We start from the raw sequence: 15,383 nt of genomic DNA on the forward strand, positions 1-15,383 counted from the left end.
TGCCTTCTGGCTGATGCTACAGTGCACTGAGCACCAGAACCATCAGGCACAAGAACAGTTTTTTCCCTCAGACTATCCATCTCATGAACAGTTAAAACTGCCCCATTGAGCAATAATTATGTGCAATACACAGCTTAGTCTTCATATTTATCCAACATATTCTACCTCTTGCAGTATCTGTATATAACAGATTTGTATTTGAATATATGTATATATATATAATAATAATAGTAGTAATGTTGTCATTAAAATATTGTTAATGTATGTTATGTTTTTATTGCTGTGGTCTCATCATGATCATTTATAAATGTGGCAAAAAGCAGAAAAATAAATCGGTTCTGCATATCTGTTATCAGATTTATTTATTTTTTTCACAGATAGATGCTTATTTAGAGCTGATTTTTTTGTCAGGAAATTGATATGTAATGGTTTGTACTTCATCATGAGCACACGCTCGAGCCGGGTAGGGAAATTAAAAGTTAATTGAGCAGCTCCTGAATTTAATGAAAATACATGTGTGCACAGATGGCTGGGAGGACAAATGATCAAAACAAATGAGTTTTCCACACTTTCTCGGGACTATTTATAATCTTCAGTTGCTGAAGGAAAAAAATACGGATAAATACTTAGAACACTCAAAGCGAGGAGTGGAATTTACACTTCCACTATCTTCTCTGTTTCTCCCACAGACTCCATATATTGACTCCGATCTGAAGGGTGGCCATGACGGGTTCTCAGCGCAGCTCAATGGGCAGCCTTCATCTGAAGAGTTTGAACATATCATCCGTTCTATGGCTCAGGTAACACACAACATAACTCAATCAAGCAAGCAAAAAACACTAAACCCGCAGGAATGCAGACCTAATATTCACTGTAGGCAAATTAAACGTTTTTGCTTTTTAGCTCATCTTGAAAGTTTTGTATGAGATTGTGATTATATTTTCTGTGTGTGTAGGGTCGGTACGTGACAAAAATTAACCTGCCAAAGCCGGTATCCGGTGGTTTGGGCTTCAGTGTTGTTGGACTGTGCAGCGAGAACCGTGGAGAGCTCGGCATCTTCATTCAGGAGATTCAGGCCGGGAGTGTGGCAGACAGGTCAGAAGTGGACACACACAGTCACACTTTTACCAATAGTGACATACCATAGACTTCTGTTGTTTTTTATAAAGCTAATTATACATTAACATAAACCGTATCCCTCCCTCTACAAGACAATGGTGTGCTTTAAAAAAAAAAAACAACAACAGCAAAAACACATTATTGGTCTTTGTAAATCTGTATATCATTCTTTCTTTTGAATGAAAATTGAAAAAGTAAGGCTTTTATTAATTCTTTGTATTTAGATAAAATGGTCTTTATGAGGAGCCCTGTGAATCAGTCCTATTTACTTACTATGAAGCTGTATGTAAACATCTCTATCATATCACAGTGGGCAAAATTAGTTAGTACACTACAGAGAAGTATAATGAAGTTGTGTGATTGGTTGTCTACCCTCTCTAGATCACCCTGCCCGTCATTCTCCTGTGCCTCAAAGTCTCCTTGCTGCTCTTACTGAAAAAGAATACTATAACTATCTGCTATCTTTCTCTTTATTTTGATGTCTCTTCATGACATACATACACCTCTGCAAAAACAAAACATATCAGCCTTACTGCAGCAACACGTTTTAATGAATTAATGTACATTAACGTACTCTTCAGCAGGTTAGAATGTGTTTGCTAGTGAATTCCATCTGATTTTATGAGCTTACATGTAACGATACAGTGTGCTCGCGTGCAGGACTCACATGCTCACTCAGTAATGCAGTTGTGCTAGGATCCAAATATGGACTCCTCTGCTTGCGCATTAAAAACACAGTGAAGATGGTAACGCGTGCTAAATGCTTGCGCTTGCTTTGCTTGTAGCTGGGGGAATCTCGCGAGAGTTTCGCGGCTCGAGGATTCCTGCAATAAAAATAACGAAAATGCATGTTTAGTTGGTGCGCGCACCTCAAAAGTCTTCCGCGTGCTTTGAAAGTAAAGAGATAGAATAATCTCCAAAAAACAATAGTTTTGCCTAAGAAAACAATTATTGAAATGAAAGGGTCATTGCGAGAGAGGTGTTCTGTCCATGGTGGCCACCCCCTGATTCACGCGCATTAGCAGATTTGCAATAAAAATGTTTGGAAGAAATGTTAATGTTTTTTTTTTTCCAATTTGGAATGCCCAATTCCCAATGTGCTTTTAAGTCCTTGTGGTCACGTAGTGATTCGCCTCAGTCTGGGAGGCGAATCAGAGGAGGACGAATCCCGGTTGCCTCCGCGTCTGAGATCGTCAACCCGCGCATCTTATCACATGGCTTGTTGAGCACGTTGCCACAGAGACATAGCACGTGTGGAGGCTTCACGCCATCCACGGTGGCAACCACGCTCAACTCACCACATACCCCACCGAGAACGAACCACATTATAGCGATCACGAGGACGTTACCCCATGTGACTCTACCCTCACTAGCAACCAGGTCAATTTGGTTGCTTAGGAGACCTGGCTGGAGTCACTCAGCACACCCTGGGTTTCGAACTAGCGAACTAGCGAACTCCAGGGGTGGTAGCCAGCGTCTTTACCACTGAGCTACCCAGGCCCCGAAATGTTAATGTTCTTAATTAAAAATCATGTTGAACTCTTAGGCTATGTTCACACAGGCAGAAAAAAATCTGACGTAACTGTTCAGCTTTCATAATTATATATTTTGTATATTTTGCTGCAAAAATGTATTTAATTAAAATGTTTGTTTTTGGGAGCAACATTGCAGATACCTAAAAACAATTGTCTGTGCCTCCTTTTTTTGATTGATTCACAAGCACATTCTTTGCTCACTCTGCTCTACAGTGATGGTGAGCTGATCTCAGGACAGTAATTCAATGATAAACACATTCTCTTCTCTGAATTCTAGTGATGGTAAACTGAAGGAGGGAGATCAGATCTTGGCGATTAATGGTCAGCCGCTGGATCAGAGGGTCAGTCACCAGCAGGCCATTGCACTTCTGCAGCAAGCATCGGACCACATGGAAATCACTGTCGCCCGTGGGCCCGTACCACAACTCTCCAGCCCAGTGGTGTCCAGAACGCCCAGCGCTGCAAGCACCCTTTCAGCACACTCCAGTGCGGTGAGAGACAACACACACATATTAGCGCTACACAATCTAGCTCATGGTCAGCATTGTCACGAAAATAGAGCCCAATATGTTTTGTCTTTTTTCTACTCATATAATTTTTCTTGTTTTAAGGATGTTCACATACACTCACCGAGCACTTTATTAGGAACACTATGGTCCTAATAAAGTGGCCAATGTGGTTTTCTGCTGATGTAGCTCATCCGCCTCAAGGTTTGACGTGTTTTGCATTCTGATATGCTATTCTGCTCACTACAATTGTACAGAGTGGTTATCTGAGTTACCGTAGCCTTTCTGTCAGCTCGAACCAGTCTGGCCATTTTCTGTTGACCTCTGTCATCAACAAGGTATTTCCGTCCGCAGAACTGCCCCATACTAGATGTATTTTGTTTTTGGCACCATTCTGAGTAAACTCTAGAGACTGTTGTGCGTGAAAATCCCAGGAGATCAGAAGTTACAGAAATACTCAAACCAGACCATCTGGCACCAACAATCATGCCACGGTCTAAATCACTGAGATCACATTTTTCCCCCATTCTGATGGTTGATGTGAACATTAACTGAAGTTCCTGATTGTATCTGCATGATTTTATGTATTGCACTGCTGCCACACAATTGCTGATTAAATAATCGCATTAATAAGTAGGTGTACAGGTGTTCCTAATACAGTGCTTGGTGAGTGTATTTGTACTAGAAAATAAGACAAAAATGCACATTAAGAAATGTTTTGTTTTTTCTTCAGTGAATTTGACTTTCTGTTCATCATCTTTGACATTCTTGTTTGCCAAATGCATTTTTTGTTTGTGTGTGTGTGCGCTCTTGTCTTTTTAGACCCACTGGACTCATGTAGAGACAATCGAGCTGGTGAACGATGGAACTGGTTTGGGCTTCGGGATTGTTGGCGGTAAAACCACCGGCGTTGTTGTCAAAACCATCTTACCTGGAGGCATCGCTGACCAAGTGAGCTTGCTCAGTGGAACTCGGATCTTGCGCATTTTACACTTTATGGCCACAATTGACTATTTTTATGCACCAGTACGATCCCCTGAGCTGAAGGTCACCCGTCCCTTGACGGTAACATGACTGCGTCTGCTGTCTGGCTTTAAGCACGTTGGCAATCTGGCGTTGTTATCCATTTTGCTTGCTTTGAGCTGAAACACTTCTAAGCCCCAGCAGTGTATCCTGCAAAAATCCTATTGTTAATCTTTGTCTTGTTTTCCAGTCAAAGTATGGAAATATCTTTGAAACAGAATCAATTTAATTGAAACAACTAATACAGTGATCTTAATGCCATAGTCCTTTTATATACAGTGTACCATGACAATGAACGAATACCATATTCAAGAAGGTATTTACATGGTACTCCAAGTTACTTCAAAGAATACTATGGGACTGGCATGGTACATTTCCAAAAACATGGTAATACAGTGGTCCTTTTTGATACACTGCCAAAAAATCATTCATATTTTTTTGTCTTGTTTTCCAATAAAAATATATAAACATTCTTAAAACAAGATACATTTATTGACAAGCAAAATGGCATAAGATATTTAGTCTTTTATTAAATGTATTAAACTATATGCTAACTATGTGTCATAGGGATTAGAAAAAATATACTTATTTCATAGGGAAAACAATTTTATTTTTCTTACACCATTGGCAGATTTCTTTTTCTTGTTTTAAGTGTATAGTTTAATTTTAATTTTATCAGAATTCTCTGAAAATAATTAATAATTAATATCTTTTGCCATTTTGCTTTTCAATTACATAAATCTTCTTTTAAGAATGTTTAGATATTTTTACTGGAAACAAGACAAAAAATACTAATTAAGAAGATTATTTTTTCGCAGTGTATAGGTGTATTCTTTCATGCTAAATAGATTTGTTTAAACTTGTTTTAACACTCTAACTTTAGTTTAAGCTTTAAAGGTTCACTCAGTAAATTTTTCCCCATTAAAAAAGTTTTACTCCTAAAGAAATAAATTGTAATTTTGAAACATATCTATAACATCATGAACGCTCACATGAGATGAGGACTCTAATCATATCAGTAACCTTATAAAGCTGTTTTATTCTACATGGGGCAGGGGCACCCTCATGGGGGCTGCCATTTTAGAATCACATGACCAGCCGAATACTACTCACTTAATCTCAGTAACTACCCTGTTATTGGACACTTTCACTCATGGATTAAATTAATCATGGCTGATTGTGAAAAGAGAATTTCTACAATGGCATCTGTAACTGAAAACTATTGATTTTGAATAATGCTGCATCCACACCACTAGGTGTCACAGTAAGTCCTAGATTGCACAAAAAAATTTTTTACTGAGTGAACCTTTAAACAAGTGACAACATCTGATAAAACAAGACAAAATGTGTTTTAAGAACAATAAATATCAATATAATAAAAACAACTTTATCTCTCCTTGGTTCCAGGATGGTCGTTTACGTAGCGGGGATCACATCCTGCGTATCGGTGATACGAATCTTTTCGGTCTGAGCAGTGAGCAGGTTGCTCAGGTCTTAAAACAATGTGGCAACAGAGTCCGACTGCTCATCAGCCGCGCGACGGTGGACGATGCTCCACCTGTTCATATCTCCCTGCCAACCGTCACCGAGCAACAGGTTTCAAAACATGCACATTCATAAACAGACCAGCCTGAACAATGTATCAAAAATGTGAGATTTTGAAACACAGTTGTGTTGAGTGTGATAACAGACTCACCCAGATGACATTTTTTGTTCTTTAATGGCTTAGGAGACCTAATGGAGTTCAGTCATGACCACTCTAGGAAAGATTTAGCATGTTAATGTGGGTATGACATATTGACAGGATATTGGTCTTGGCAGACATGTTACTGCTACAAAGTACACAGACATACAGAGTTAAGCATGTAGACATTCTGCTGCTGCAGTACAATTTGACAAAATGCATGACTTGCTGTATCGAGCATGTGTTAAATGCTGCTGCACAAATAGACATTACAAACAAACCCCATGTAGCAGATCTAGACAAGCGGAGCTGGGGTGGAGGTGGGTTTTAGAGAAAAATTCTCGCAGCGCACTGCAGTGAAACCGGCTTCTCTGCAAAACTAAGTAAATTAAATGTTACACAAAGAAAGAGATGCAAGTTGATTGGCCACCCGATTACATGTCAAAGGGCCAATCAGCTTACACCGAGGGAGCCGATTGTATAACAAGCTCAAAGAACCACTTGCGCCACATAGAGTTGCATGGCTGAACTTTGGTCATTTCTTAGCTGTGTTTTGATGAAGTTTTAATTTGTCTTAGATCTTTCTCCTAAAATGAGATAATTAAGGGTTATACAATGACTGTGGACACATAGTTTAGATCATAGGAAATGTTCGAGTTCATACTAAGATCTCTGACTTTTGATTAAAGATTTTGGCATCTTGGCATTTCTGCGCACAGTTTGAGGCATTGTTGAGATCTCCTCTGAAACTCTTGAGGAGACACTTGAAATATTTCTGGGGTCAATTTTTCAGGAGAAACATCTGAGAGACAGAAGACTTCAGCAAAAGTCTCCATTGTGTGCTACATTTAATCTCATTGCTGTCTAGAAGAAACTACATTATACATATTATATGGTTCTCATTTGTTATTTTGCTTTCCAATTTGGCAGATTCATCAAACAGGCAGCGGGACTTGCAGCATACTTTTGTCTCTCTATTTTAACGGCACCATGATTATCTGTACAGAAAAGAACTCCATCAATACTTCTGTGGCCTGTCTCACAGAGCGAGTTGAACAAACTCAGAGTTTTAGAGTAGGTTTCAGGTTCACAAAACCAAACAGATCCAAACCGGTTTAGATCGAGTTCAGTGGTCTCGGTGAACGCTCACTATAAATCGTCTGTCAATGCAGAGTTTGATCCTGAGTATATGATTAACATTAAAGCAGGTTAGCCGCATAGCAAATGTTACTTTGGCAATGAACACCAGTAAAGACCGTCCCACTTTCATGAGACTGAAAAAGTTTGCTCAAACTAAATGCAAACTTACCTGGGTAGCCACTGAAACCATCTTCGTGAGACAGACCTCTTGAAAACCTAGACCAACTAAGTCAGCCAGCTCACTTTTTTATTCTGTCATGTGGTATCAGGGTTTTGAGGAAGAAGAACAGGATGCTTTTGATGTGAGTCTGACGAAGAACGCTCAGGGGTTGGGCATCACCATCGCTGGATATGTGGGGGACAAAACCTCAGGTGAGCTTTTGAATATCACTGATGTGCAATATTCACTAATGAATGAATATTACAAGATATGGAGCACACACAACATCTGAATATGAATTTACAGAGGGGGTTTTATTGGTGGTGCTTTCTAAGATTTATACTTGGGGTTAGAGATCTGAACAAACCCCTTTTGAAGATTGGGTGTGATGTCATTTCAAACAAAGTCTGGCTAAAAAGATGTGTTTTTGAGTTTGTTGCGATCATTCGAAACTTTTTGGAACACTTCGTACCAGCCTTTAACACCTTCTTACTGCCATTGGTGCAACATGGCACGATCAGTGGGTGAGACCTAGTGCTTAAATTAAGTTAATAAACGAAGGTTTGGGAGGAATCTGCCCATCTAATCAACTAATTAGCTATAGAATATATAAGCCGCTGCTTACCTCTCCCTGGCGACAGTCCTTTTAGCATCCCTCCACCTCCCCATCGCCATTCCCTATTTTAAGAGTTCCTGCTCTATAGCTATCCTTATCTATTCACTAGTCCCAAAAGGGGGGTAAATTAGTGCTCGAGTTGAGCCTCATCCTCGAGCCCCTCCTTTGCAGACAGCAAGCCACATAAGTTTTACCTGCATCACTCAAAGATTATATGGGCAGGCGAACTCATGAAACTATTTTGAGCCCTACATCTTTTTCCGGTTCATTTCTTCACTATTATTCTTCACATAATAGACCTTATTCACCGTAGTGCCATCTTTGGCCCTTTTGACATGAATGAAAATGAGGCTTTGAGGTATAGGCTTACAATGGCATCCAGTGTATAAAGCTTTTAAATCACATCTCATTTTCCACATCTTTCTTTGTCAACTGAAATATCTTGGAAAGATGTTTCGTCAGCGGGACAATCCAAAACACTTTCAACAACAGCACAACTGATTGAACAGACTGTAAGTCTATCCCTCACAGGCTTGTTGTCATTCCCATCAAAAATTAAAGATGGAGCTACTGTGAATAATAGAGACATTGTTTTCAAGACCATGTCATGCAGATGTTTTATTTTAATTAGTCTACAAAAGAAACCAAATCTGCTCAAATTCTCTTAAGTACCAATTCACTCTTGTTGTGCTGCTTCATTCATGTAGCCCGTAATCCATTCACACTTACTTATAGAGTGACTCCTATCTTTGCAGTAGTAATGTCTTTCTTTAAAAACAAAATATTATATTAAAATATTTTTCATGATATTATGTGGATTCAACAAATTCATCATAAAATACAGTAATACAGGGTAAACGGTGCGTAATATGGCCATGTATAGCATATCAGCGTTAATATTAGCATTAGCATATTAGCGTTAACATTAGCACCATGAATGCAGAATGTAAACATGTGCTGTGAGATGTGATGTTGCCAGTGTTGGGTAGTAACAGATTACATGTAATCTGGATTTCGTAATCAAATTACAAAAATCAAGTACTTGTAGTTGTATTACATTACATAATTGTAATATTATATCAATTTGTAATACTCTTTTATAGATTACATGATCACATTTTTGATAAAATGAACTATCCAAAAGTAATCTAAAAGTAATTACCTATAAAGTCTCATTTAAAATTTGTTACTGATTACAATTTTAGTCGTGTAATTTGTAATCAGTATCAGATTACATTTCTGAAGTAATCACTGGCTGTTGCTTTTCTAAGTTACGAGACGATTTTCGTCTGGCAGACGATAAACTGAGTGAAAATGGTGTAGAATTACATTAAAGGAGGTACCTGAGTCATTTCTAGAGACTAGATTACCATTGAGACTTGGGGGTGGGCTCTTAGGCTTGGACTTGTAAGCAACCTCCTAGCAACCTATCAGAACACACTAGCAACTGCATAGCAACACTCTAAGAAAACACTCAGAACACCTTAACAACATCAAAGCGGTACTACAGCAACCACCTAACAACACGAAAGCAACAACTCAGAACACCTTAGCAACTGTATAGCAACACATTAAAAAAACTTTTAGAACACCCAAAAACACAATAGCAGTGCTATAGCAACCACCTAACATCACCCTAGGAACCACCCAGAACATCTTCGAAACTGGAACTTAGGAACCCTAGAATCATAGCTGAAAGGTTAGCACAAGGAAGCATCACTTATTGTTTATTAAGGTCTGTATATGTGTGTTTATTTAGGTTTGATAATATTAATTATCTATAATCACAAAATCATGACAAAATCTTTTTTTAAAGCTTTTGGTCTAAGTGCAAGTAATGTTATGGCTTTGGTTTTTACCGAACAAGAAACTGTTCTATTAAAAAATAGCTTTGAGAGTGAGAGTATAAAGCCTGCATGTAAAAGGACTTTTGTTATACTTAATTTCAAATATTCTAAACTGTTGCTGTCCCTGACAGCCATGAGTTTCTGGGAAGATATCAGCCTGAAAGCTGATTCTAATACCCTGCTTCACGTTTGCGGCATTTAAACTTTGCTGCATGCAATTTCCTCTTGTAGAGCCCTCCGGGATATTCGTGAAGAGCATTTCTAGGGACAGTGCCGTGGAGCAAGATGGGCGAATTCATGTCGGGGATCAGATCATAGCTGTGAGTTATTTCACAAAGAATACCACTCTGTACTCTCCTCTTTGTATAACAGTGCTTTTCTACAAAAAAGCTTTCCTTTTTCATATTCTAAGGTGAAGGTATTTTTCTGTTTTTGTGTGAGTGTATTAGTGAAAATGTGTATACTGTATACATAAGGGGTGGGGGGTATGACCAAACTCACGTTATGAGTAACTGCATTTCCATCCATCCATCCATCCATATTAATAACAAGTTCTTTAAACACGTTATGCTCTGTATTTGAACATATTTCCATATTTATTGGTGATTTAACGTTTGTTTTATTGAATAGAACCTTGACAAACAGTTTTGGAGATTCGATCTTTCCCCATTCAAGTAGATAGGAGCTTTATTGATTTACCTATTGCCTGCAAAGCAAATAGCAGCCCAAGAGTATTTCTAATTTGGCAGCTGAGTGAACTTTCTTTTCTTAAAGGTACTTTGACAGTATGTACTGTTATACCTTCCAGCCCTGATAGGCATGCATGTCTCACATATGATCACAGCAGGTGAATGAGATAAGTATTAAGGCTAATACAATGCACATGTGTGATTGTTTGTGTTTGTGCAGGTAGATGGTATGAATATCCAGGACTTTACTAACCAGCAGGCTGTTGAGGTTCTTAGACACACAGGTCAGACTGTACACTTGAAACTGGTCCGACGCGGCTTTAAACCAGAGGACGCATTCCCACCAATCATACCTGTAACCATGGAGACCAGACCTGCCCCTGGTGCGTCCAGAAACTCAACGATGGAGCGCATGAATGACAAACACGGTAAATATTGTTACATGCACAATAATCTGACTGTTAACCTTTCTAAATACGAGTGTTCCAATGAAGCTGTTTATATGCATCATTCACGTCCATTTAAACACCACTTGAAATTGATTAACGAATGCTATTTTCTTTACTGTGTTGATGTATTTCCTGCTGAAACAGGAAGTTGGGGTGGGACATACAAAAATCCTTTTTTTTTTGTTTTTTACAGGAAATGGCCTTTAATTTACATAACTTTTTTGCTAGTTGGTGGCAGATTCTATAGAGCGCAACAGTGACCACCCTCTGTTTGTTGTCTTGGTTCCAGAAGTATTTTTCCCATTCAATTTCTCAATAAGAATTTGAAAAAAATCCTTCAGTAAAGAGATCTAAGTCATGAACCCAACCAACCAGCTCCAAGATGAATTACAACATTACAAAGTTGGTCTGTAAAAGAATCTTGGGGTGATAAAGGAGAAATCAGGAACAGTGAACTTCAACACAAATGGTATGTTTATTTACTAATCAGAACAAAAACACTCTCTTGCAACACTCTCATGCCACACAGGCTCAGCGGGTGTGTGTGCGGGTTTCTCTCCTCCTCTACTGGGGCTGGCTCGCTTTTAACTCCATCTTCACTCTCACTGCAATGACAAACAGCTGTTAGAGATGATGTTGTTCCTTACTGTTCTCATCTCCCGATCTCGCTCTCCATTCACAAGCCAGCTCTCGACCACGCCCCCACGCCCCCACTACCACATACCCCCACCATGAACTGTCTCACCTCCTTTTTGGTCTTGGGTCTCAGGCAGGCTGCATTCGCTGCGGTCTTATCAATTTGAGAGGACACCTGCCCTTGACCCAACTGGAATCCCAGATACCATACCTCCACCTGTCCAATTGCGCACTTCTTGGGGTTTGCCGTGAGTCCTGCCGGCCGCAGCGACTTCAGAACCACCCTCAGATGCTGCATGTGCCGCAGCCAATCATTACTGTATATAATGATGTCATCCAGATAGGCAGCAGCGTACGCAGAGTGCGGTCTGGGGACTCGGTCCATAAGGCGCTGAAACATAGCCGGGGCTCCAAACAAACCGAATGGAGGGGCCATGAATTGGTGAAAGCCAAACGGTGTGGAGAAAGCTGTTTTCTCATGGGACATTCGTGTTAAGGGCATCTGCCAATATCCCTTTGTCAAATCCAGTGTCGAATAAAAACGAGCCACGCCCAACCAATCGAGTATTTCGTCAATACGAGGCATTGGATACGCGTCAAATTTAGACACCGCGTTGACCTTTCTATAATCCACACAGAACCGGACTGAGCCATTGCTCTTCGGAAACCAGCACCACCGTGCTGGCCCAGTCACTGTGGGATTCTTCTATTAACCCCATATCGAGCATGGCCTTTAATTCTTCCCGAACCACCCTTTTTTTTGTATTCGGGTAATCGGTAGAGACGACTACATACCACTACCCCTTGTTTGGATATGGTGCTCTATGAGGTTCGTACGACCGGGAAGTTGCGAGAATATGTCGGAGAATTCTCTTTGCAACCGGGCCACGTCCGTGATGGTGAGAGGTTGTCTCTGCAAGTGACTGGGGTGCCTCAATTGTCTTTTACATTCACCTCTGGCCCGAGCTCCTCACTCTCTGGAACAACCTTCGCCAAACACGGGGACCGCCTCCCTCCATGGTTTAAAGAGGTTGAGGTGGTAAGTTTGCCGTGCTCCACCCCTATCCATTCATTTAACCTCATAATCGATTTCCCAGACTCGCCGTGTGACCTCAAAGGGCCCTTGCCACTTTGCGAGTAATTAAGAGCTTGATGTGGGTAGTAATACAAGGACTTTATCTCCCTGTGTAAATTCCCATAGCTGAGCTCCCCTGTTATACAGCTGGGACTGATGTTCTTGAGCCTGTAGCAAATTCTCTTGTGTTAATTGTCCCAGTGTGTGGAGTTTTGCTCTCAGGTCAAGAACATTTTTGCTGTTTGAAGGTCCCTCCTCCCAATTTTCTCTCACGACATCTAAGACACCGCGAGGCTTACGCCTATATAATAATTCAAATGGGGAGAACCTCGTGGAGGCTTGAGGGACCTCTCGAACTGTGAATAACAGGGGTTCAAGCCACTTATCCCAATTCTGGGCATCTTCGTGCATGAACTTCCGAATCATATTTTTCAGGGTTTAATTAAACTGTTCGACTAAGCCGTCCGTTTGCAGGTGGTACACGCTTGTCCGAATCGATTTAATGGCCTTTATTTGTACAGCTCGCTTAGTGTACGTGACATGAAAGTAGTGCCCTTTCGGAATCCCCACTCAGGAGATAATTCTGAAGAGTGCCTCCGCAACACTACGTGCTGAAATGTTGCGCAAAGGTACTGCTTCTGGATATCACATTGCGTAGTCCACCAGAACCAACACAAAGTGATGTCCACGTGCCATCCACTCTAATGGCCCGACAAGGTCCATACCAATTCTTTCGAAGGAGACCTTGATCAAAGGGAGCGGGCGCAATGGTGCACTTGGGATGGCCGGCGGATTCACCAGCTGACATTCACGGCATGCCACACACCACCTGTAAACATCCCAGTGAATGCCCGGCCAATAAAAACGGGTCATTAGATGGTTTGGTGTTTTTTCTCGTTCTAAGTGACCCACCATCGGATTATGATGAGCTCTTCAGTATCAACAACTGGGTTGTATCCTCTTTTGTCTGAGTGTCCTGCATCACTCGATACAACTGATCATTTATAATAGAAAATATAGATATGAGAGTTCGATTGTCTGGCTGAAGATGCTGACCATCAATCACTTTCACTTGGTAGAAGGTGTACTTAAGGGACTTGTCTCATGTCTGCTCCAGAGGGAAATCCCAGCGGCGAATTCTCTAAGGTCTGGGCAGTCGAGATTTCCCCCTCCCTTACGTCATCCTGATGCGGAGCTGACATAGACGGCCCTGGCTCCACTTCCCCAACCAGCGCATCACAAACCCCACACCGAGACACTTTGTTACAACACTCTGCACAAATTTCCTTTAATAAAGTGGTAAACACTGGCCAATTCGTACCCAGGATTAACGCATGGGTTAGGCGGGGACTAACCGGCACCTCGACACAATGCTTTTGCCACCGGAATTGAATCGTTACAGTCACGACCAGATAATCATGGAACTCCCTATGCACACACCTTACCTTCACCTTTTGACTCGCACCCAAAGCTTAGTCTTGAACCAGGCATTGATGGATGGAGGTTTGGCTGCAACCTGAATCCAACAAGGCCTGGTATGTACCCCCCTTGGTACTCACAGGTATGTGATACATCCCAGCTCGATCGGGGGCAGCTTGTGGCACATTGGTGAGCCGCACCACGGTCACCACCTCCATCAGCGGGCTCCCCACAGCACAAGCACACCGGCCCAGACTCCATGCCCACACCCGCGGTGGTGGATCTGTCGACCTGTGAGTAAGAGTGGAGAGGGACAGGGTGAACTGGCAGGCTGCGCAGACTCCGCAGCCAGGGATCCAGTTTCAGAGGGGGAACTCCCCATCTCCGGGGAGGAGGGATTGGACGGGAGGAAACAGAAAGGGTAAAAGCAGGGGGAAGAGGGGAGAGAGAGACATGGAGAGGGGGGCTCTCTGGCCCCCAGAAAGGCCAGCAAATGGTCCTCCGCCAGCTGGATGGCATCATTCAGCGATGATGGGCGATGGCGCTAGACCCACTCCGCAGTTCTCCTTGGCAAACGGGTGGTGAGTTGCTCCAGTACCATCAAATCTATCGCACCCTCGATGTCGCAACCTTACTAGGCCAGGACCCACCTCCAACAGGCATCATGGAGCAGCTTAGCGTACACAAATGGGAGGCCGACCTCCTCCAGCTCAGGGAATGGAACCACTGGCGGTGTTGTTCCGGTGTACGCCCGACCCTCTGAAGGATGGCCTTCTTTAGGTGAGACATGGTCGCTGCCTCCGGGTCCGCTGCTGAGGATCGATCCTGGGCCATCAAGCTCCGCCATGCCCGCCGGTCCTCCGCTTGGGCCTGGAGGAGTTCCTGGAATCTCTGTTTCTGAGCCAGGAGGGCTTGGTGGTCAGTTTCCTGGATCTCCACAAGTTACGGATGACTTCACCCAATGGGGAGGACTCCATGGCGACACTCTTCCTTCTTTTTTCCAGGGTTCTGGCACCAATAATAAAAGAATCGGGTTCTTGGGGTGAGAAAGGAGGAATCAGGAACAGTGAACTTCAACTCAAATGGTATGTTTATTTACTAATCAGAACAAAAACACTCTCTCACAACACTCTCATGCCACACAGGCTCAGCGGGTGAGTGTGCGGATCTCTCTCCTCCTCTACTGGTGTCTGGCTTGCTTTTAACTTCGTCACCACTCTCACTGCAATGACAAACAGCTGTTAGAGACAATTACTGATGATCCTTGCCGTTGTCATCTCCCGATCTCGCTCTCCATTCACAAGCCAGCGCTCGAACACGCCCCTACTACCACATGGTCGTTTTGACATCCTCCAGGGATAGGGTGCATCAGAAGTTTCTGGGGGGCACAAGGAAAAGCCCCCCTTAGACCCGGCCATGGTACAATATCAAACTACTACCAGTGTTGGTTAGATTACTTCTGAAATGTAACTCGGTACTGATTGC

The 15,383-nt window shown here is 42.0% G+C and overlaps 1 protein-coding gene across 4 annotated transcripts in view; it reads left to right on the plus strand.

Annotated features, from left to right (window-relative positions):
• The window catches only part of LOC127441298 (multiple PDZ domain protein-like), a 117,905-nt gene that overhangs the window by 28,335 nt on the left and 74,187 nt on the right, over window positions 1–15,383 (plus strand). For all 4 annotated transcript variants that reach the window (XM_051698534.1, XM_051698544.1, XM_051698553.1 and 1 more), the window contains exons 6-13: window positions 690–800; window positions 956–1,095; window positions 2,932–3,145; window positions 3,983–4,111; window positions 5,591–5,779; window positions 7,277–7,379; window positions 9,862–9,950; window positions 10,540–10,747. In XM_051698534.1, coding sequence (XP_051554494.1) covers window positions 690–800; window positions 956–1,095; window positions 2,932–3,145; window positions 3,983–4,111; window positions 5,591–5,779; window positions 7,277–7,379; window positions 9,862–9,950; window positions 10,540–10,747 — 1,183 coding nt within the window. The remainder of the gene's footprint in view (window positions 1–689; window positions 801–955; window positions 1,096–2,931; window positions 3,146–3,982; window positions 4,112–5,590; window positions 5,780–7,276; window positions 7,380–9,861; window positions 9,951–10,539; window positions 10,748–15,383) is intronic.

Source organism: Myxocyprinus asiaticus, chromosome 1 (assembly GCF_019703515.2).
Source record: "Myxocyprinus asiaticus isolate MX2 ecotype Aquarium Trade chromosome 1, UBuf_Myxa_2, whole genome shotgun sequence".
In the NCBI taxonomy this organism is placed as follows: Eukaryota; Metazoa; Chordata; class Actinopteri; order Cypriniformes; family Catostomidae; genus Myxocyprinus; species Myxocyprinus asiaticus.